Below are 24,996 nucleotides of genomic sequence, written 5' to 3' on the forward strand. Positions count from 1 at the left end.
TGATCTAACACAATGATCTGTGCAGGTAGGGAATAATAAAATAAAGTGCCTTTAATATCTTCAATGGCGAAGGCATTGTTTCAGTGCTGTATCTCTCTATGACTGTGACTCTAAATTATCTTGTCATTATCGCATTGCAGGTTGTGGGAGCTTGCTGTATGAAAATTGACTGCTGCATTTCCTACATTATTACTTTGACAGTGGACAGAAGGGCCTGTTTCAGTGCTGTATCTCTCTATGACTAGAGTGTGTTCAGGAGAATTTTCTACATCAGTGTGTTTCCAGTCCAACAAGGAAGGAGGCATTGCTGGACTTGGTTCTGGAGAATGAAGTAGATCAAGTGCCAGCAGGGTACAATGACCATTGCATCATAAGGTTTAGGTTGGCTATGGAAAAGGACAAGGAGCAGTCCAGAGCAAGAACGGATCTGGCGCAGATGAATTGGAACCTAAGATTGGAAGGCAAAACGATAACTGGACAATGGGCTGCTTTTAAAGAGGAGATCATTCGGGTACAGTCAAGGTACATTACCATGAGGGGGAAGGTAGGGCAAACAGATCCAGAGCTCCCTGGGTGACGAAAGAGATAGAGACTAAGAGAAAGGATGCGTATAACAGATGTCAGGCTGCATTTTGTAGCCATGGTGGAGCTCATGGAATCAGGCCGAAATGGTGGGGAGATTCCTGCGTTGGTCAGCTGGAGCCCCCTCACCTCAAGCGATTCTACAGCGTCGGGCCAATTAACAGCCCAGCACCGGGGTCCCATCGCTTTAAAGATGGGGATCCCACCTCCAAGAGCTGCTGACCAATCGTGGGACCAGCAGCTCAGCAGTATTGGCAGCGCCACTGGGAGCAGTGGCCACTGCCGGTACCGCAAGAGGCCTTGGACCCAAGCCCAGCACTGGAGCCTGAATCCAAGGTAGGCGAGGCGGGGTCACTAGGGTTAGACCGGCAGGCCCTGATGAGGGGTGTGAGGGTGGGCGTTTAGTGCAGGGGAAGGGGGTTTTACAGAGGTATACTTTTTCCTGGCAGGGGCCCTCCAGGGGGGCTGCAGATTGCCCAGAGAGGAGGGCCCCTCCCCAAGCCCACAGGGAGGTTGCCTTGTTTTACTGGGCAACCTCCCCATGTGGCAGAGGTACCCCCGCTTCAGATTAATTCCCAGCAGCAGCAGGAAGAGGCCCTTAATTGGCCATTAATAGGCCACTAAGGGCCTCAATTGGCCTCTGGGTGGGAAGGCTGTCATTAGCCTATCCTGCCCACGACAAACCCGCATTACAACGGGGAGGGAAAAAATACCTTTGCAGTTCTATGGGCCCCCATCCCTCCGAACATGTCTCGGGTGTTCCAATTAGTTCAGCTTGTCAGGTGGATAGTATAATCGAGAACCAGGTTGAATACAGAAGGTTCAGAGGGGAAGTGAAAAAAATAAATGAGAAGAAAAGAGAGTATAAGAAGAGATTCGTGGCTAACATAAAAGGGAATCTAAAAGCCTTCCAAAGCATATAAATTGTAAAATGGTAAAAGGAGTAGTGGGGCCCATTAGGGACCTAAAAGGGGATTTGCGCATGGAGGCAGGGGGCATGGCTGAGGTATTAAATGAATACTTTGCATCTGTCTTTACCAAGGAAGAAGATACTGAGCAAGTCAAGATGAAAGAGGAGATAGTTGAGACACTTGATGGGCTAAAAATTGATAAAGAGGAAGTATTAGATAGTGCTCCAGCCATAGTCCCAAAGGAATCTCTCCCCATTACAGAGACAGTTGGTGATGTATAACTTGAGGGTCACCACTCCTCAAGCATGGGGCATGGCGAGGAGGCAGGCCTGCATGAACTACCAAAGCCAGTATGGAGATTGAACCTGTGTTGTTGATATCTTGCTATATTATATACTAGCTATCTAGCCAACTGAGCTAACCAACACCCAGGTATTAGATAGGCAGGCTGTACTTAAAGTTGATCAGTCACCAGGACTGGATGAGATACTTAGGGAAGTAAGGGTGGAAATTGTGGAGGTACTGGCCATAATCTTCCAATCCTCCTTATGTACAAGGGTGGTGCCAGAGGATGGGAGAATTGCAAATTCTACACCCTTGTTCAAAAAAGGGTATTATTGCAGGCAGGGAGGAAATACAAAATGGCAAGGGATGCTGTTCCCAACATCGCTCAGACTCCCTGCCATTATATCCGGCCTTCCCGCCCCAGGCCAATTGAGGACCCTAAGAGGCCAATTAATGGCCACTTAAGTGCCTCTTTCCATTCCACTTCAATTTTGTAAAAGGAAGAGGTGCCCACTGCCACGGAGAGACACCACCAGGTAAAGCCACCAGGTAAAGCCTGGTGACCTCCTAGTGGGCTAGGTAGGGGGGTGTCCCTCCTTTGGGGACAATCCAGGGCATCCTTCACTGACAGCAATGGCAGCACCACCCAGGAAGACCCCCCACCCCACGCTTACAAAACCCGCACGCGCCCAAACCACGCCCTCTCCAAGGCCTGCCTGAATGGCCCTGGCAATGCCAAGCCCACTCAGCTCTCCCAGAATCTCCTCCATTCTTCATACTGCAGGACCTACTGCAGTACTGGTTGTGGCCATCACTCCCAGTGGCGCTGCCAATAGTGCACAGCTGTCAGCCTTCCGATTGGCCGGCAACTGTAGGAGGTGGGAGCTCATCCCTTAAAGGGACAACATCCTGGAAGGTAGAAAGTTAACTGGCTGCATACAGTATAACAGGAACAGGGTCCAGCAGAGGGCTGAGGTTGGGTTTCCCCCACCTTCCAGCCCTCTGCCGGGGCCCCCGTCACAAGAAAGAAAATCCGGCCCGATAATTTGGGATAGTCACTTGGACAAATGTAGATGAGTTAAGGAAAGCTAGCATGGATTTGTTAAAGGCAAATCGTGTTTCACAAACTTGATTGAGTTTTTTGAGGAGGTAACAGAGATGGTTGATGAGGGCAATGCAGTTGATGTGGTGCACATGGACTTCCAAAAGGCATTTGATACAGTGCCACACAACAGACTTGTGAGCAAACTTGTAGCTCATGGAATAAAGGGGCAGTAGCAGCATAGATACAAAGTTAGCTGAGTGACAGGAAACAGAGAGTAGTGGTGAACGCTTGTTTTTAGGACTGGAGGAAGAGGTTGGTATTAGGACCGCTGCTTTTCTTGATATATATTAATGATTTAGATTTGGGTGTACAGGGTACAATTTCAAAATTTGCAGATGACACAAAACTTGGAAGTATTGTGAACTGTAAGGAGGATAGTGATAAACTTCAAGAGAACATAGACAGGCTACTGGATGAGTAGAAAAGTGTCAGATGAAATTTAATGCAGAAAAGTGTGAAGTGATACATTTTGGTAGGAAAAAGGAGGAGAGGCAATATAGAATAAAGGATACAATTCTAGAGGGGGTGCTGGAGCAGAGGGACCTGGGGGTATATGTGCATTAATCATTGAAGGCTGCAGGGCAGGTTGAGAAGTGGTTTCATAAAGCATATGGGATCCTGGACATTATAACTAGGGGTATAAAGCACAAAAAAAGAGGAAATTATGTTAAACTTGTATAAAACACTGGCTCAGCCTCAACTGGAATATAGTGTCCAGTTCTGGGCACCACACTTTAGGAAGGATGTGAAGGCTTTAGAGAGGGTCCAGAAAAGATTCACGAGAATGGTTCCAGGGATGAGGAACTTGAGTTACATGGACAGATTGGAGAAGCTGGGGCTATTCTCCTTAGATAAGAGAAGATTAAGAGATTTGTTAAAGGTGTTCAAAATCATGAGGGGTCTGGACAGAGGAGATAGAGAGAAACTGGTCCCATTGGCAGTAGGATCCAAAACCAAAGGACACTGATTTGAAGTGATTGCTAAAAGAAGCAAAGGTGACATGAGGAGAAACTTTTTTCACACAGCGAGTGGTTAGGATCTGGAATGCACTGCCTGGGAGTGTGGTGGAGGCAGATTCAATCGAGACCTTCAAGAGACTGGAGAATTATCTGAAGGGGAAAAATTTGCAAGGCTACAGGGAAAAAAGCTGGGGAGTGGGACTATGTGAGTTGCTCCTGCAGAGTACTGGCACAGATATGATGGGCCAAATGGCTTCCTTCTGTGCTGATTCTATGATCTATAACCCCTGTGCTCGCTGGCCTACAGCGTCATCTGCTAAAGCTGCACCTCAGTTTTAAAATTCTCAAACTTGTTCTCCAATTCCTCCATGGCCTTGACTCTATGTCTGTAATCACCTCTAGCCCTCCAACCCTCAGATATCTGCACTCCCCTAATTCCGGCATATTGAGCATCCCAGATTTTAATTGCTCCACAACTGCGGCCATGCCTTCTGCCCTAAGCTCTGGAATTACTTCCCTAAACCTCTCTGCCTACCCTCACTTTCCTCCTTTCAGGCACTCCTTAAAAACTACCGCTTTGACCAAGCTTTTGGTCAACTCACTTAATATCTCCTCATGTGACTCCGTCTCATATTTTGTTTTCTCATGCCTCTGTGGAAGTGCCTTGGGGCATTTTATGCATTAAAGGTGCTACACAAATGCAAGATGATGTTGTTTCAGGCTTTGTTCCAAATGATCAATGCTCTGCGGGCAATGCGACACACAACAGTTGATATCGAGTGTTGAGCTGTAAGATACATCACTCGGTGCTCCTATTGTGACTGTTACCTCAGGCACTCCACATGCTCAGGGCCGACAGGCCCAGTATCATGGGTCTCAATAAATTAGAGCTTGGAGTTGATGGTAAATTCCCTTCAGACGCCTCATTCTCACAGATACTTCAAACGATGCTCGGTGTGTTGTTGCCACTCATGTGACACCAAAGGGTTTCCTCTTCTGATTAAAAAGGTATTTATTTGTTTGATGACCTGATGAAAGGTGAAAGGTAAAAGGTGAAGTCAACCTGGCAGCTGGTGTGGGATTGAGCCTTTGTGAACAGCCTGCCGTCTTTTATTGTTCTTGATGGGTTTGGCTATCAACCAGAACACAGCTGAATTGCTCAGACTTGCACTCTGGGACGTGCATCAATCTAATTAGCTGCGACAAAATCCCCCAGCATATTAAAATGGGAAGGCTGGTCCTTTTCTCGCCATGTGACTTGGCTAAATAGATATCGATTGTACGAGAATTAATTGAGGGATCCAACAGTAATCTGCTGGGATTGTACGAGAATTAATTGAGACATCCCAACATAATCGGCCTTTCAATATCACTCTGCCTCAGCTGAGCCAGCACAAGCCTGTGGCCTGTCACCCACTGATGATGCTCTGATCAGAGCCAATTCAAAACTTGGAGCTGGAAGCTGTGCATATAACCTGCTACAGTAGGTCAGCAAAATATGGCCTAATACCTAAGCTTGTCTCCGTTCACTGTGCTGAAGATAATGGACAGTCTTCTAGTAGGGAGCAAACTCCGTCCAGTGACACCAGAGGCACTGTGAGTGAATTGTCATGACAGAATATGTCAGCTGATTTAATTAACGTTGGAATGCGAAGACCAAATAAGCCATTGTCTTCAGTCCCTGCCATCAATGCAATTCCTCCTCTTAGCCACTGTCTCAGGCTGGACAAGACTGTTTCCAACCTGACCCTGAGCTGAATTTCCAAACCCATATCCTCGCCATCATCCAGTGCTCTGGCCGGCCTCCCATCTTCCAACCTCCATGAACTTGAGCTTATCCAAACCTCTGCAACCTGTGTCTTAAATTGCACCAAATCCCGTTCTCCCAACACCCTTATGCTCGCTGACCTACATTGGCACCTGGTCCAGTAATGCCTCAATTTTAAAATTCTCATCCTCCTGTAAAATCCCTCAATGGCCTCTAGCTCCCAGTTCCTTTTCCAGTCTGACAACTCTCTGAGCTCCTCCAATTCTGGTCTCTTGTGCATCCCTAATTTTAATCACTCTAACATTGGTAGCCGCACTTTCATCTGCTGAGGTCTGGAGTTCTGTAATTCCCTCCCAAAACTTCTCCTCATCTCTATCTTTATCTCTTCCTTTATGTTGTTCCTAAAAACATCTTTATTTGACCAAACTTTTGGTCACCTGTCCTAATGACTCCTCCTTGGGCACAGTGTCAAATATTGTTCAATAACGTTCCTGTAAAGCACCTTGGGACATTTTGCTACATTAAAGGTGCTATATAAATTTAAGTTGTTGTTATTGTTGAATCACTGAACTGGGTTAAACAGTCACTGCTCTTCCTCTGTCCATCTTCACTGCGCACACTAGAAAACCCAGCTCAGTCCGGATCATTTGCTGCAAGACCGTCCTAACAAGAGTTGATGATTATTTTTCTGCACACGTGTGTGTGCACGTGTGTTTGTATATCTGTGTGCGTTTGTGTATCTCTGTATGTGCTTTTGTGTAACTGTGAGTGTGTTTGTACATCTGGTTGTGTGTGCGTTTGTATATGTGTGTGTGGGTGTTTGTGTATCTGTGGTAGGATCTTCTCTTGGCAACGGTGGTCTTGACCACTGGCAAGAGCCACACATCGCCTCCTCTGGGGAAGGCCCCTCGTACCAGGTGTCAATTAGGCACTTTAGTGGACAGCGGCAAGCCTTCCCTGGATTAAAGACCCAGGTGACGGAATTCCCGCCTGCCGGGAGCTGTCAGCCAATCAGAGGCCAGCAGCTCTTTAACTGAGTAGCGCCACCACGGAGGTGATGGTTGCTGCTGGTAGAGCACTTACCCGAGACCCTGGACCCAGGCCACAGGTAAGTCAGGGCGAGAGGGTTTTTGTGGGGTGGGGGACAGGGGGCGGGGCCTGTAGGGGGATCGGCAGCAAGGGCAGGGGCATGGCTCTCAGCGGGTACCCCCCCCCCCCCCCCCCGCAACCTTCCTGATGCTGGGTCTCTCATTCAGGCGCTGTTCCTTTTAACAAGGGACCCCCGGAGCCAGCAAGCAACGTACACGGGTTTTCTTGTTATGCTGCCTGTGTGGCAACAGGCCCACCCGCCACTAGGCTAATTCCAGCAAGATGGATTGCCCAATTAAGGGCCTCAATTGGGAGTGGGGAGGGCCATTCACAGACTATCCCGCCCGATTATATGCTCACCCCGCCTCCAAACCCGACCCGTGGAATTCTCCCCCATGTGGTCACGTGTTTGTATATCTGGTGTGTTTTTATACATCTGTGTGTGTCTGTTTGTTCATTTGTCTGTGTGTATTTTTACAACTGTATGTGTGTGGTGGTGTATCTGTGTGTGTTTGTACAACTGTATGTGTGTGGTGGTGTATCTGTGTGTGTTTGTACAACTGTATGTGTGTGGTGGTGTATCTGTGTGTGTTTGTACAATGTTTGTGTGTGTGTATTTGAAGATCTGTGCATGTGTTTTTGTACTTGTGTGTGTGTTCATTTATCTATGTGTGTCTGTGTGTTTGTGTATTGTCTGCCCACCCAGCTGATGTCTCCCAGTTGTGGTGAGTGCACAGTATGGTTACACTCTGTCTCAGTGTTTGCTTGTATTTGTGATGGGAAAGGTCATAGTTCTGGTGATCAATGTGCGGTGTGCTTGTTATTTCTGCTGGTACCTAGCAGGCAGTTCTGTAATGTAATGTGCAGTCAGGAACATTATTAAAAGTTCTACCCACAAACTGCTCAATCCAGGTCTAAGGTATCCCCTTTAGAACCCCAGAACCTTTCTTTCATCAAATGACCTCCATCCAGCTTTTAAATTAAAATCCAACCACAGTGCGGCTGCTTTATCATGATTGTGACATTTACAGACAATTACACAGTACCTTCCCCAGCCAATCAGACAGCATGTTACGACTGTGCATCTACCTTTGTCTCAGGATGTTTCCTGACCTTCAGATGCCCTTTGTTGCTTCAGAGAACCGACTGACTGGAGGATTTAATCAGCTTTCAGTCTCTGTGCTGTTGCTGCCTCATTTACATCCTTTAAACTCTTCTGGGAATTGGTGTATTTGGTCCCAGAGCACTGGAAATAATAATAAGCTGCCTTCGCCATTGAAGATATTAAAGGCACTTTATTTTATTATTCCCTACCTGCACAGATCATTGTGTTAGATCAGATAATCTGCGAGCCATTGCATGTGAAAAAGGAGCATTGTTTTGTCCAGAATTTGCTGCAGATAAACTCAGAAAAATAATCTCAACATAGGGACCTGGGCCTCATTCTGGAGGAACATGGAACCCGGGACATGGGACGCAACCCTGTTTACGAAATTTTTTTTTTACAGCACTGAAACAGACCCTTCGGCCCACCGAGTCTGTGCTGACCATTAACCACCCATTTATACTAATCCTACATTCCTACCACATCCTCACCTGTCCCTATACTCCCCTACCACCGACCTATACTAGGGGCGCTTTATAATGGCCAATTTACCGATCAACCTGCAAGTCTTTGGGCTGTGGGAGGAAACCGGCGCACCCGGAGAAAACCCACGCAGACACAGGGAGAACTTGCAAATTCCACACAGACAGTACGTAGAATTGAACCCGGGTCGCTGGAACTGTGAGGCTGCACTGTGCCGCCCCACATTATTCCCATATTCGAATTAAACACAATCTCACATTCATCACATATTTCTATAAAACCCCTTTTTACACAGGCAGACTGGTATTTAACCCAGAGAGACCAATATCTCAGCCAGAGGGACCGGTATCTCACCCAGGGAGATCAGCACCTCACCCAGAGGGACTGGTATCTCACCCAGAGGGACAGGTAACTCACCCAGAGGGACGGGGAGCTCACCCAGAGGGACAGGGGAGCTCACCCAGAGGGACCAATATCTCACCCAGAGGGACCAGAATCTCAGCCAGAGGGACCGTACCTCAATCAGAGGGACCGGTAACTCACCCAGAGAGACTGGTATCTCACCCAGAGGGACCAGTATCTCACCTAGAGGGACCAGAATCCCGGCTAGAGGGAACAGATTCTCAGCCAGAGGGACCAGTATCTCATGCAGAGGGACCAGTATCTCACTCAGAGGGACTGACATCTCACCCAGAGGGACATATCTCACCCAGAGGGATTGACATCACACCCAGATGTACCAGTATCTCACCCAGAGGGACCAAAATCTCAGCCAGAAGGAACAGATTCTCAGCCAGAGTGACCAGTATCTCACTCAGAGGGACCAGTATCTCGCCCAGAGGGACCCTAACCTCACCATGAGGGACGAGAATCTCACCCAGAGGGACCAGATTCTCACCCAAAGAGACCAAATTCTCACCCAGAGCAACCGGATTTTCACCCAGAGGGACCGGTATCTCTCCCAGAGGGACCAGTTTCTCACACAAAGGAGCTGACATCTCACCCAGAGGGACCAGTATCTCACCCAGAGAGACCAAATTCTCACCCAGAGCAACCGGATTCTCACCCAGAGGGACCGGTATCTCACCCAGAGGGACCGGTTTCTCATACAAAGGAACTGATCTCACCCAGAGGGACCAGAATCTCACCCAGAGAGACCAAATTCTCACCCAGAGCAACTGGATTCTCACCCAGAGGGACCGGTATCTCACCCAGAGGGACCAGTTTCTCACCCAGAGGGACCAATATCGCACCCAGAGGGAGCAGTATCTCACCAGAGGGACTGACATCTCATGCAGAGAGACCAGAATCTCAGCCAGAGGGACCGGTATCTCACACAGAGAGATCAGAATCTCAGCCAGAAGGAATAGATTCTCAGCCAGTGACCAGTATCTCACTCAGAGGGACTGACACCTCACGCATAGGGACTGACATCTCACCCAGACGGACCAGAATCTCACCCAGAGAGACCAAATTCTGACCCAGAGGGACTGGATTCTCACCCAGAGGGACCAGTATCTCACACAGAGGAAGCAGTTTCTCACACAAAGGGACTGACATCTCACCCAGAGGGACCAGTATGTTACCCAGAGGGACCAGTATGTTACCCAGAGGGACCAGTATCTCACCCAGAGGGACCAGTATCTCACCCAGAGGGACTGACATCTTAAGCAGAGAGACCAGATTCTCAGCCAGAGGGAACAGATTCTGAGCCAGAAGGACCAGTATCCCAATCAGAGGGACCAGTATCAAACTCAGAGGGACCAGTATATCACCCAGAAGGACCAGTACCTCACACAGAGGGAATCACATCTCACCCGGAGGGACTGACATCTCCACCAGAGGGACCGATATCACCCAGAGGGACCGATATCTCACCCAGAGGGACTAGTATCGCACCCACAGGGACCAGTATCTCACCCAGAGGGACCAGTTTCTCTCAGAGCGGAACTGACGTCTCATCCAGAGGGACCAGTATCTCACCCAGAGGGACCAGTATCTCACCCAGAGGGACCAGTTTCTCACACAGAGGAGCTGATATCTCACTCAGAGGGACTGACATCTCACCCAGAGGGACCAGTATCTCACACGGAGGGACCAGTATCTCACCCGGAGGGACCAGTATGTCACCCAGAGGGACCTGTTTCTCTCACAGAGGAACTGAGGTCTCACCGAGAGGGACCAGTATCTCACCCAGAGGGACCAGTTTCTCACACAGAGGAGCTGATATCTCACTCAGAGGGACTGACATCTCACCCAGAGGGACCAGTATCTCACACGGAGGGACCAGTATCTCACCCGGAGGGACCAGTATGTCACCCAGAGGGACCTGTTTCTCTCACAGAGGAACTGAGGTCTCACCGAGAGGGACCAGTATCTCACCCAGAGGGACCAGTTTCTCTCAGAGAGGAGCTGATATCTCACTCAGAGTGACTGACATCTCACCCAGAGGGACCAGTATCTCACCTAGAGGGACCAGTATCTCAACCAGAGGGACCAGTATCTCAGCCAGAGGGACCGATATCTCACCCAGAGGGACCGGTATCTCACCCAGAGGGACCGATATCTCACCCAGAGGGTCCAGTTTCTCAGCCAGATGGACTGACATCTCACCCAGAGGGACCAGTATCTCATCCAGAGGGACCAGTATCTCACCCAGAGGGACCGATAGCTCACCCAGAGGGACCAATATCGCACCCAGAGGGACCAGTATCGCACCCAGAGGGACCAGTATCTCACTCAGAGGGACTGACATCTCAGCCAGAGGGACCAGTATCTCACCCGGAAGGACCAGTATCTCACCCAGAGGGACCAGTTTCTCACACAGAGGAACTGACATCTCACCCAGAGGGACCAGTTTCTCTCACAGAGGAACTGACGTCTCACCCAGAGGGACCACTTTCTCACACAGATGAACTGACATCTCACTCAGAGGGACTGACCTCTCACCCAGAGGGACAGGTATCTCACCCAGAGGAACTGACATTTCACCCAGAGGGACCAGTATCTCACCCAGAGGGAATGATACCTACGCTTGATTATCATTCTGCTTGTGTGAACGATTTCACTGCTTTGAGCTTTTGATTACCGGTCGTCCCCTGACCGTTACACGAATACACTCCAACTTCTGGCACCGGTTGCTGAACAGAGATGAAAAGTAGAATCCCTGACTGACCTTTCTGCCCCTAACTCTCGGATATGGCACTATATCCAACCGTACCAACCAGCTCATCACAGACTGGGATAGAGCCATAAACTTTCTGGTTGTTATTCACTGTCTTTCCCATTGGTGGGTGGGGTAACATCCTCAATTATTATAGTTCCACTTTCAGTTACTAGTGAGACAATCTATGTGTAATGAGGAGCTTCTGGAGTTGGTGAAATGGTTTGAACCCATAATTACAGAAAGCTGCTCAAGTTGACAGCATTGCTCAGCATCATAGAGTTAAGAGGCAGAATAAGTTGTGAATTAGAAGCAGAAGGTTACAAAGGGACATAGACAGACTAAGTAAGTTGGAAAAACTGTGGTAGACTGAGTCCAAAATGTGAGAGTGTGAGATAATACACTCATTGGAATTTATTCTAAATGCTGAGAGACCAGGTGCTGTGGAGGAGTGAATCACTAAAAGCCAGTGGGCAGGTACATAAAGTAATCGAGGAGGCAAATCAAATGTTGGCCTTTCTCTAAAGGAGGCTGGAATACAAAGTGGAGAAAATTATGCTTCAGTTGCATGGAGCTTTGGTTAGACCACATCTGGAGGACTAAATTCCGTTTTGGGCACCATGCATCAGGAAGGTTATATTAGTAGGTAGAACATAGATTCACAAGAATGATACCAGGTCTAAAAGGGGTAAAGGACTGTTTGCATAGAGTCACCTTATATTCCATTGAGTTTAATGATTGACGAGTGATCTGATTGAGGTGTTTAAGATGATTAAAGGATTTCATAGAGTAGATAGAGAGAAACTATTTTGTTTGGTGGGAAAAATCTAGAACGGGGGGGCATAAACTAAGAATTAGAGCCAGGTTGTTCAGGATTGACGTCAACAAAATCTTATTCACACAAAGAACAGTGGAAATTCAGAACTCTCTTCTCCAAAGTGCTGTTGAGGCTACGCATCAACTGAAACCCTCAAAACTGAGATTGATAGATTTTTGTTAGGCAAGGGTGCTAAAGATTATGAAATTAAATGGGTAAATGGAGGTACAGACCAGCCATAATCAAAATGAATGGCGGAACAGGCTCAAATGGCTGAATGGTCCATCCCTGTTATTGTTCCGATTAATCAGTCAAGTGACTAACAGACCCATCTCCCTTCACCCATTGAGTTCGGTTTCTATGGAGTAATTTTATAAACTAATACTGACTGCTAGCTACTAGTGTACATTGTGTAGCTGTTCCTCTCTGGCTTTCAATAGAGTACTGACACTCCCTCTCTCCCCAAGTTACATTGCTTTACAACTGAATCTCAGAGCCAGTTCTGGCATGAATGTTGAACAGAAGCTTCATTCATCTTTCATGTGGCAGTACATTAAACACTTCACAAATAGTCTCTGTACCTGCCCTCTGTAGACACAGAAGAGGATCCCTCCAATCACCTCCATCACAAAGATAATTAGGAGCAAGATGAAGAACTGAGCAAGAGAGAAGGAAACACAGGAAAACTGTAAGTGCAAGAAGCTGACCTGTTATAAAGCATCAATTTAGACACAGTAACTGAACACACAGTATCCTCACACATGTACACACTCACACCCAGTCCTTTATAATATACACAGCATTCTCAGACATGCACACACTCATACCCAGTACTTTGTAATAGACACACAGTCCTTTATAATACACACAGCATCCTCACACATGTACACATTCAAATATAGTCCTTTATAATATCCACAACATTTTTGCAGATGTACATACTTACCCACAGTCCTTTATAACACACACGTGATATTTTATAACACACATAGTCCATTATCACACCCACATACAGTATTCCCATGCATTACCTCCCCTCAGCCATATTCCTTGCTAACACATCACACAATCTCATCTAACACTCCAAAGCAATATTGGGGGAATTCACATGGATCCGCCCACCTATGCCTCTTCCGTCTCCCTACCTCTTGACTCAAGTTTCATTGTGCCTGCCAGCCTTCATTGCCATCATTCTCTCCTGGGTTGAAACCAGCAGCTGAAAGGTATGAGGAATCTCAGCAAGTTGTAGCCAGACAAGCCCAAATACATTCCGAGTGACAGTGGAGCAGAAAGAGTCTGCGAATTATTTAGGATACTAATAGGCTTCAGGGCTGGAACTGTTCCCAGTCCTTCTAGTACCACCGGATTTGTTTGACGTGTATGGGGTATGTCGAACTTTCCTTGTTCCAGCCTTACTCAGGCTCCCTCCACGAAACTCTTTTTCTGGTACATTGATGACTGTATTGGTGCCATTTCCTGCTCTCGCCTGGAACTGCAAAACTTTGTCAACCTTGCTTCCAATTTCCACCTTTCTCTCAGCTTTACATGGTCTATCTCCAACACTTCCCTTCACTTCCTCAACTTCTCTGTCTCCATCTCCGGGGATAGGTTGTCCATTAATATTCATTATAAGCCCACTGACTCCCACGGCTACCTCGACTACACTTCTTCACACCCTGCCTCCTGTAAGGACTCCATCCCATTCTCCCAGTTTCTCCGTCTCCGATGCATCTGTTCTGATGATGCAACCTTCCACAACAGTGCTTCTAATATGTCTTCTTTTTTCCTCAACCGAGGATTCCCCCCCCCCCCCCCCCCCACCACTGTGGTTGACAGGGCCCTCAACCGTGTCCGGTTCATTTCCCGCACCTCTGCCCTCGCCCCTTCCCCTCCCTCCCACAACCGTGACAAGGTTCCACTTGTCTTCACTTTCAACCCCACCAGCGTCCACATCCAAAGGATCATCCTCCACCATTTCCACCACCTTCAGTGTAATGCCACAACCAAACACATCTTGCTCTCCCCTCCCTGTCAGCATTCCAAAGGGATCATTCCCTCCGTGACACCCTGGTCCACTCCTCCATTACACCTGACACCTCATCCCCTTCCCACGGCACCTTCCTATACAATCGCAGGAGGTGCAGTAGCTGCCCTTTTACCTCCTCTCTCCTCACCGTCCACGGCCCCAAACACTCCATTCAGGTGAAACAGTGATTTACTTGTACTTCTTTCAATTTAGTATACTGTATTCAGTGTTCACAGTGCAGTCGCCTCTACATTGGGGAGACCAAACACAGATTGGGTGACCACTTTGCAGAACACCTCCACTCAGTCCACAAGCATGACCCCGAGCTTCCTGTTGGTTGCCATTTCAATTCACCACCCTCCTCCCATGCCTACATTTCTGTCCTCAGCCTGTTGCAGTGTTCCAGTGAACATCAATGCAAGCTCAAGAAACAGTATCTCCTCTTCCAATTAGGCACTCTACTGCCTTCCAGACTCAACATTTAGTTCAACAATTTCAGAGCATGACTGGCCGATTTTAATTATTACTGACCAACCATTTGCTGAGCATTCCCACTCTCTGCAACTGTCAGAGCGAGAGAGAGAAAGGGGGACAGAGAGAGAGGGAGAGAAGGGGGGCAGAGAGAGAGAGAAAGGGCAGCAGAAAGAAAGAGAGGGGGAACAAAGAGAGAGAGGGGAAACAGAGAGAGAAGGGGGACAGAGAGAGAAAGATGGGAACAGAGAGGTAGGACAGAGAGAGAGAGGACAACATGGGGGAGACAACACAGAGAAGGGGAACACAGAGAGGGGGAACACAGGGAGAGAGACAGAGAGAGAGAGCGATCAAGATCACTCCTGACAGATGGACATCTGTCTGGAATACTCTGCATCGCTACAAGAAGTGTGTGGGCAACTATTGACTACTTGGGCAAGCAAAAAAAACCAGGCATCTCACTAAATCAGTGTCCAACATAGTGAAGAGAAAGTATGTCAATAAATTAATCTTCTCGTTCAAAGCTTCTTCACAAAAATGCACATTTGTTGTTGTTTTGAGTAATAGTAAGATAAATTTTAATGCCTTTATCTTTTTGAAATTGTCTCACCGGCCCCCTATGTAAGACAAAAATTGTAATGTCCACCCCCCCCCCCCCCCCATGCGAATAGGTTGGACACCCCTGTTCTAACTTTTGCTAGTTCTGATGAAAGGTCACAGATCTGAAACGTTAACTCTGTTTCTCTCTCCACAGATGGTGCCAGACCTGCTGAGTATTTACAGCACTTTCTGTTTTTATATTGGAGCAAACAGAACAAGCAGGAGGCTGCAGAATTCATGGCCAAAACTCAAAGTTACATCGAGGAATGTCTTCAAAAACCAAAACTCATCATTTCTGTGGTCAGCTCCCTCTAATTCCCGCAAAGGAAGCACAAGTTCAATTAACGATAGTTAAGTGGATTGGAACACAATGTGTCTTCTGTGAGTGATGGTTTGGGAGCTGACCCTAACCACATTTTAATTCAGAAATGTCTGAAATTCAACATACCAACAGCTTCCTGCTTAATTATTGGCTCAGGCCTGGTAGACAAGGAGGATCAGGCAGGTAATGCAGGGGTCCCCTGAGTGCATCGTGCTCTCCAACTAGTATACTGGTGAGAGTGATGGTTTCTCTGGGGAGTGCAGCCAGAGCTAAATCCACAGCATCATGGGTAGCTTAGCTGTACAGTGGGGGGAGGGCGGGTGGTAGGAGGAAGATTGAGGAAGCAGGAAGCAATAGGGGATTCAATAGTTAGGGGAACAGACAGGCTGCCGCAGACATGATTTTGGGATGGTATGTTGTATCCCTGGTGCCAGGGTAAAGGATGTCACTGAGCGGATGCAGATCACTCTAAGTGGGGAGGGTAAGTAGCCAGCAGCTGTTGTCCATGGTGGTACCAATGACATAGTTAGAAAGAGGGATGAGGTCCTCCAAGCAGAGTTTAGGGAGCTAGGAAAGAAATTAGCAAGCAGGACCTCAAATATCCACATTACTCTCGGTGCTACATGCTAGTGAATATAGAAATAGGATAGAGCAGATGAATGTGTGGCTGGAGAAATGGTGCAGGAGGGAGGGCTTTAGGTTCCTGGGACATTGGGACTGGACAGGTTGCACCTGAACAGAACTAGGTCCAATATTCCTGTGGGGTGGTTCATCAGTGCTATTGGGGAGAGTTTAAATTAACTTGGCAGGGGGATGGGAACCAGAATGTAACATTAGGAAGGAGAAACGAGGTGCACAAAGGATTAATAGAGACAGAGATACAGTAGGAAATAGTAAGGTAATAGTTGAGGTTAGATAAGAGGGGATGCAATAAGGTCTAAATTAGGTTTACTCTGCATGTATGGGAACACAGGGAGCGTGGTGATTAATGTTGGTGAGCTGCTGGCGTAGATAGCCTCTTGAGAATAATGGACAGCTGGCTCAAAAAGGGCAGGACTGGTATTAAATATCCTTGGATACAAGGTGTTCAGGAAAGATAGGGAAGGAAAGAATGGAGGAGGAGTGGCAGTATTGGGTAAGGAGAACATTACAGTGCTAGAGAGAGAGGAAGATCTATTTCGATAGAGTTAAGAAACAATAGAGGTACCATTACACTACTGGGTGTATTTTATAGGCCACCAACTAGTGAGAAAGATATAGAGGAAGAAATTTGTGAGCAAATTACAGAGAGGTGCAAAAAGTATACAGTAGTTATATTGGGGGACTTTAATTATCCTAATATAGACTGGGATAGTAATAGTTTAAAGGGCAGAGAGGGGGAAGAGTTTTTGAAGTGTGTTCAGGGAATTTTCTCAATCAGTATCTTTCTGGCCTAATGAGGAAGGAGGCATTGCTGGATCTGGCTCTGGGGGATGAGGTGGGTCAAGTGGATCATATGTCAGTAGGGGAACATTTAAGGAACAGTGATCATAGTATCATAAGGTTTAGGGTTGGCTATCGAAAAGGACAAGGAGCAATCCAGAGTAAAAATGATTAATTAGGAGAGGGCTAATTTCAGTGGGCTGAGAACAGACCTGCCCCAGATAAATTGGAATCTAAGATTGGCAGGCAAAACTGTAAAGGAACAATGGGCTGCCTTTAATGAGGAGATAGTTTGGGTACTGTCGAGGTACATTCCCATGAGGGCCAAAGGTAGGACAAACAAATCCAGAGCTCCCTGGATAACGAAAGTCATAGAGAGTAAGATGATGCAGAAAAAGTGTGCAGATGACAAATGTCAGGTTGGCAATACAAGCGAGAGCCAGGCTGAATATAGAAAGTTTAGAGGGGAAGTGAAAAAATAAATAAGAGAAACAAAGTGACAGTATGAGAAGGGACTGGCAGCTAAGCATAAAAGGGAATCCAAAAGTCTTCTATGGGCATATGAATAGCAAAAGGGTATTAAGAGGAAGAGTGGGACCAATTAGGGACAAAAAGGGACCTACACATGGTGGCCGAGGGCATGGCTGAGGTACTAAATGAGTACTTTGCATCTGTCTTTACCAAGGGAAAAGATAATGCAAAAGGCATAGTGAATGAGAAGCTATTAGAGACACTGAATGGCAGGAAATTAATAAATAGGAGGCATTAGAAAGGCTGGCTGTACTTAAAGCTGACCAGAACTTGATGTGATGCATCCGAGGATGGTGAGGGAATTAAGGGTGGAAATTGTAGAGGCACTGACCATAATCTTCCAATCCTCCTTAGATACAGGGATGGTGCCTGAATCTAGAAAACTGAAAATGCTACACCCTTGTTCAAAAAAGGATGCCAGGATAAGCCCAGCAACTACAAGCCAGTCAGTTTAATCTTGGTGGTGGGAAAGCTTGTAGAGACAATATGGGACAACATTAACAGTCACTGGGACAAGTGTGGATTAATTAGGGAAAACCAGCATGGATTTGTTAAAGGAAAATTGTGTTTACCCAACTTGTTTGAGTTTTTTGATGAGGTAACAGAGAGAGCTGATGAGGGTAATGCAGTTGATGTTGCAGTTCCAAAAAGCATTTGATAAAGTGCCGCATAATAGACTGTCAGCAAAGTTGAAGCCCATGGAATAAAAGGGACAGTAGCAGTATGGATATAAAGTTGGCTGAGTGACAGGAAACAGAATGTAGTGATGAATGATTGTTTTTCAGACTGGAGGAAGGTCCCCTGGGGTGGGGGGGTGGGGAGGTGTTATTAGGGCGACTGCATTACTTGATCTATATTAATGACCGAGACCTGGGTGCACAGGGCACAAATTCAAAATTTGCACATGACACAAAACCCGGAAGTATTGTGAACTGTGAGGAGGATAGTGATAAACTTTAGAGGACATAGACAGGCTGGTGGAACGGGTGGACAAGTGGCAGATTAAATTTAATGCAGAGAAGTGTGAAGTGATTCATTTTGGTGGGAAGAATGAGGAGAGGCAATATAAAATAAAGGATATAATTCTATACGGATTGCAGGAGCAGAGGGACCTGGGGATAGATGCACACAAATCTTTGAAGCTGGTGGGGAAGGTTGAGAAAGCAGTTAATAAAGCATATGGCATCCTGGGCTTTATAAATAGAGGCATAGAGTACAAAAGCAATGAAGTTATGATGAATCTTAATAAAACACTGTTTTGGCCTCAATTGGAGTGTTCGATTCTGGGCACTGCACTTTAGGAAGGAAGTGAAGGCATTAGAGAGGGTACAGAAGAGATTCACGAGAATGGTTCCAGGGATGAGGAACCTCAGTTACGTGGACAGATTGGAAAAGCTGGGGCTGTTCTCCTTGGAGAAGAGAAGATTTGAGAGCAGATTTGATAAAGACGTTCAAAATCATGAGGGCCTAGACATAGTAAATAGGGAGAAACTGTTCCCATTGGTGGAAGGGTCGAGAACCAGAGGAACTGATTTAAGGTGATTGGCAAAAGAAGCAACAGCAACATAAGGAAAAATTTCTTTATGCAGCGATGGTTTAGGATCTGGAATGCACTGCCTGAGGGTGTTATGCAGATAGGTTCAATAGAGGCCTTCAAAAGAGAATTGGATAATTATCTGAAGAGAAAAACTTTGCACAGGTATGTGGACAGCCTGGGAAGTGGGACTAGCTGAGATGCTTGTGCAGAGAGCTGGCACGAACACGACGGGCTGAATGGTCTCATTCTGTGATTCTATTCTATGATCCTATGGTTTCATTGTGGGAATAATTTTCTTTCTGCAATACATGAATAATATCAATATCAAAACCATAGGAATCAAGAAATAAATTACCTAATGTGCAGCAAGTGGGAGTTCAGCATTAAAATGGGAGGTGCGAGGGGAGGTGTAGGCAAGGTATGAGGGCGGTGTAAGGGGAGGCTATGAGGGGGAGGTAGAGAGGAGGAGTGGGGGGAGGTGGGGGGTGGTATGATGGGGTGTGAAGGGGAGATATGCAGGGGAAGTGTGGAGGAAGGTTGGGTTGGTGTGGGGAGGAAGATGTGAGCAGGAGATGAGAGGGGAAGGGGTGAGGGTGAGGGGGAGGGGTTATGGGGAAGGGTGAGAGGGAGGGTGAGGGATGATAGGTGAGGTGTAAAGTGTGAGGTGTGCTGTCTGAGGGGTGAGGCGTGAGGGGTGAGGTGTGAAGGATGAGATGTAAAGGATGAGGTTTGAGGGGTGAGTATTGAGGTGTAAAGTTTGAGGTGTGAGGGTTGAGGGGTGAGGTGTAAAGGGTGAGGGTTGAGGGAGGAGGAGTGAGAGGTGAGGTGTGAGGGTTGAGTGGTGAGGATTGAGGTCAAAAGGTTGAGGTGTGAGAGGTGAAGTGTGAGGGTGAGGGGTGAGAGGTGAAGGATGAAGTGTAAGGTTGAAGTGTGAAGTGTGAGGTGATTTATTGATACTTACAGTCAACAGGAGACACTTATTTTCTTTTATTGCGCCAACACATCCCAGAAATCCGACTATCATCACCATGGTGCCAGTACCAATGAGCAGGTTGGCAGCTGATAAGAAGGGGATGGTGGTGGAGAGCGTGGCGAAGTTACCCTGTGTTACGGCCAGCCAGATCCCAACTCCCAGGATTCCACAGCCTCCCAACTAGGAAATAAGCAAAGAAAAATCATCAGACATTGATTGTATTACATTCCTCTCGAGAATCACTGTACGGAATTGAGACCAGATAACGCACAGCAAACTCATATGCATTCTCCTGAAACGTTACAAAAACAAAAATACTTTGGCCAAATAATTGTTAATTCTTGCAGAAAAAAAGGGTAAGATATGAAATGTTCCAGATGACGTTCAGTCTGGCGTCCTGGTACATGTAGACGGGTGTCACTGGGATCTTTCTGGAGTAGTTCGTTCAGAAAATGTCAAGAGGAAGTCTTGCAGGCTTTTCGGGAGAATTACTGCATCTGTGCTCAATAATTCTCATTTACCCATGGGATGGAGCCTGGGGAAAGGCACACACACTGACCCACATACACGTGCTTCAATTATTAATATTTGTTGAGAACTTGTGTTTAAAAGACCGTGGAAAATACCTGATTTTTAAAAAAGGGTCATTGGAAGGACACTTGGGACTTTGTTTAAAAACAAACACTTACTGGAAGTCACATGTCTAAAGCTAAGTAAACAGATGGAGGCTATGGACTATGGAACTGTTTGGACTTAGAGGAGTCGCATATCTGGGTTTATGGCTCAGGAGTTTTGGTTTTGTTTTTGGATATTGTTTGGCGTTCAGTTGGTGTGTAACCTGCTGAGACAGAAGCCACCTAACTCATCCTTTGCCACCTGTGTTGAAGAATCTTCTTAGAATCCAGTGAGATAGCTGAAACCACGATGCAGTAATTCTTCCGAAAAGCCTGCAAGACTTCCTCTCAACATCTCCTGAACGAACTGCTCCAGAAAGATCCCAGTGACAACCGCATGTGTCTAGTGACACCCGTCTACATATACCAGGACGCCAGACCAAAAGTCATCGGGAATAACTCATATCTTATCCTTTTTTTCTGCAAGAATTAACAATTATTTGGCCAAAGTATTTTTGTTTTTGTAAAGTTGCAGTCTTTATTTTTTCTTTAAACTGTGTGTGTGCTTATGCATGTGTGTTGGGCTATTTAGAAGGGAATATATTTATACTTTCACATTTCAACCTGTGTGTTAATAAGCTTTGCATCTTTATTGATTAATTCTTGTTTTATAATAAATTAATAATTTTGTTGATAATTAAAGAAACCTGGTTGGTGGATTTGTATTCTGAAATGGATAGATAAAAGTATATAATTGGCCATATCCATAACTGGTTGAAATAGCTTTAAATATATGTTGGGACTAGTGGAGTAGTGGGACGAGAGGGAGACAGTGCACTCCTCCAACCTCGGTCATAACATATAACTGGGGGCACTTGCGGGATTTTAAATCCACAGACAAATATGAGTGCTGGGACTTACTGAGGTTAGGCTAATTAAGATTTTTACAGTGAATGTTGTTATACGTATTGAAAACCAAAATGGCTTTGTCAGTTGCTAGGACCTTTCTGGAGAGGGAGGAATTATCCTTGAGTGATTTGCAAACCTTAACCAAGGCATTGGCAGAAAAGTTGGAGTTAAAAGCAGGGGTTAGAAAGCAGTCATAATTGAGGTAATAGCGCAGCATTTGAAATGGGAAGAAGGAAAAGCAGCCCAGATGGTAATTCAGTTGAATTACCTGGAATTCAGTTGCAGATGATGCAGCTTGAACAGGAAAAAGAAATGAGAAAACTTAAACTTGAAAGAGATGTACTTCAGTGAGAAGAAAAGGAAAAAGAAAGGCAAGAGAAGGAGAAGAAAGTGAAAAAGATCATTTCAGAAGCTGGAACTAGAATGGCAAAGGGAAAAAGAAAGGGTAAAGAAGAGAAGCAGGGTAGAGTAAGGGCAAGAGAAAGAGAAGAAAGAGAAGAAAGGGAACAAGAAAGGGTATTCCAATTAAAAAGGCTGGGACTAAAACAAAAGGGTGGCCTTGACTCCAGAGAAAGTTCTGATGAGGAAGAATCTGACTCCGACCCAGGACCCAGTGGAGAGCTGTTTAAATTTGTGCAAGCCCTCCAAAGGTTTGAGGAAAGGGACATAGAGGCATTTTTCATTTCTTTTGAAAAGCTAGCTAAACAGATGAGGTGACCGAAAGAAAACTGGACACTGCTCATGCAAAGCAGGTTGATAGGCCAAGCACAAGAAGTTTATGCTATGCTTTCTGAGGAGGCTTCTGCAGATTATGAAAAAGGCAAAAAAGACTATTTTCGCTGCTTATGAGCTGGTCCTTGAAGCTTACAGGCAGAAATTTTGGAATCTCTGGAATCAGCCGGGGGCGACTTATACAGAATTTGAGAGGGTAAAACAAATTAACTTCAATCATTGGTGCAGGGACTGAAGGTAAAGGCCACGTATGAGACCCTTAGGGAAACAGTTCTCCTGGAGGAATTTAAAAATTCACTCCCTCCATTAGTAAGAATCCATGTAGAGAACCAGAAGGTTTCAACAGCCGGATAGGCAACGAAAATTGCTGATGATTATGAGCTTGTCCACAAGCCCAGGCCCTTTTTCTGTCACCCCCCACAAACCCAAGATGGATAGAAGGTGGTAGGGTGAAAGGAAGGCAAGCAGCCAGAGATGAGACGGGGAATGCCATGGGGTCTCCTCAAGCCAAAAAGGAAGGTGTTGAGGGTGGAAGTGAGGTCTGAAAGCCCAAGTGTTTCCATTGCCACAAGGTGGGACACCTTCATGCAGAATGCTGGAAGTTACGGGGCAAACCCTTGGAACTTATTGGGGTACACAAGGCCAATGCAGAGAAAGTGGCCCTGACTGAGAGTACAACAGAGCAAGTTGTATCTCTGACTGCAGCTGTAAGGCCAAGTACAAAACCACTATGAGTGCGGGGGATGTGAACAAGATACCTGAGAACGACAGGGAATTCTTGTCAAAAGGAAAAGTAACTCCCTATCCCTCAAGCGAGGCAGGTAAACCTATAATTATACTTAGGGATACAGGAGCCACCCAAACTCTGTTTCTGGGGAAAGGCATGACTTTTCCACAGATAGCACATTGGATGCCAAGGTTTTAATGATCGGTATTGGTGGGGCGTATATACCCGTACCTTTGTATCGGGTGCACCTAGAGTGTGACCTAATGTCTGGAATGGTAAGCATCAGAGTTGTCCATAGTTTGCCTGTAGACAGAGTTGATCTACTCCTGGGGAATGATTTGGCTGGAGCAAAGGCAGTAGCTTCTCCAGTAGTCACGGAAAGACCAAGTGATGTCAAGGAGACAGAGCAGTTGCAGGAATAGGTTCCAGGAATTTTTCTTTCATGTGTAGTGACCTGAGCAATGGCTAAACAAGTTCCATCGTTGGAAGTCAAATTGGCACCACAGACAGATATTTGGCTATCTGAAACTTTTTGGGGGGTTTGGATAATCCGAAGGAAATGTTTAATAAGTATTCTCTGATCAAGGCTCAGGAAGCTGATCCAGAGTTAAGTCATAGAGTCATAAAGTCATACAGCACAGAAACAGGCCCTTCGGCCCATCACATCTGTGCCAGCCATCAAGCACCTAACTATTCTAATACCATTTTCCAGCACTTGTCCCATAGCCTTGTATGCAATGGCATTTCACGTGCTCATCTGAATACTTCTTAAATGTTGTGAGGGTTCCTGCCTCTACCACCCCTTCAGGCAGTGTGTTCCAGATTCCAACCACCCTCTGGGTGGAAAAAAATTTCCTCAAATCCCCTCTAAACCTCCTGCCGCTTACCTTAAATCTATGCCCCCTGCTTATTGACTCCTCCATTAAGGGAAAAAGTTTCTTCCTATCGAACCTATCAGTGCCCCTCATAATTTTGTATACTACAATCATGTCTCCCTTCAGCTTTCTCTGCTCTAAGGAAAACAACCTGAGCCTATCCAGTCTCTCTTCATAGCTTAAATACTCCCGTCCAGGCAACATCCTGGTGAATCTCCTCTGCACCCTCTCCAGTGCAATCATATCCTTCCTATAGTGCAGCGACCAGAACTGTACACAGTATTCCAGCTGTGGCCTAACTAGTGTTTTATACGGATCCATCAGAACCTCCCTGCTCTTATATTCTATGCCTCGGCTAATAAAGGCAAGTATCCCATATGCCTTCCTAACCACCTTATCTACCTGTGTTGCTGCCTTCAGTGAGGCACTAAGGTCCCTCTGACCTTCTGTACTTCTTAGGGTCCTACCATCCATTGTATATTTCCTTGCCTTGTTAATCTTCCCAAAATGCATCATCTCACACTTCTCAGGATTAAATTCTATTTATCACTGCTCTGCCCATTTTACCAGCCCATTTATATTGTCCTGTAATCTAAGGCTTTCCTCCTCACTATTAACGACACCACCAATTTTCATATCATCTGCAAACTTACTGATCATACCTCCTATATTCACGTCTAAATCATTAATGTACACTACAAACAGCAAGAGTCCCAGCACCGATCCCTGTGGTACACCACTGGTCACAGGCTTCCACTCGCAAAAACAACCCTCGACCATCATCCTCTGCCTCCTGCCACTAAGTCTATTTTGGATCCAATTTGCCAAATTTTCCTGGATCCCATGGGCTCTTACCTTCTTAACCAATCTCCCATGCGGGACCTTATCAAAAGCCTTACTGAAATCCATGTAGACTACATCAACTGCTTTACCCTCATCTACACATCTAGTCACCTCCTCGAAAAATTCAATCAAGTTAGTTAGTCACGA

General features: G+C 46.2%; 1 protein-coding gene across 1 annotated transcript in view; it reads right to left on the minus strand.

Moving 5' to 3' along the window:
• Positions 1-24,996, minus strand: part of LOC137376888 (tetraspanin-4-like) — a 151,391-nt gene that overhangs the window by 25,006 nt on the left and 101,389 nt on the right. The window contains exons 2-3 of the mRNA XM_068045845.1: positions 20,138-20,329; positions 12,849-12,923 (exon numbers count right to left, since the gene is read on the minus strand). Coding sequence (XP_067901946.1) covers positions 12,849-12,923; positions 20,138-20,329 — 267 coding nt within the window. The remainder of the gene's footprint in view (positions 1-12,848; positions 12,924-20,137; positions 20,330-24,996) is intronic.

Source organism: Heterodontus francisci, chromosome 14, assembly GCF_036365525.1.
Source record: "Heterodontus francisci isolate sHetFra1 chromosome 14, sHetFra1.hap1, whole genome shotgun sequence".
NCBI classification, from domain to species: Eukaryota; Metazoa; Chordata; class Chondrichthyes; order Heterodontiformes; family Heterodontidae; genus Heterodontus; species Heterodontus francisci.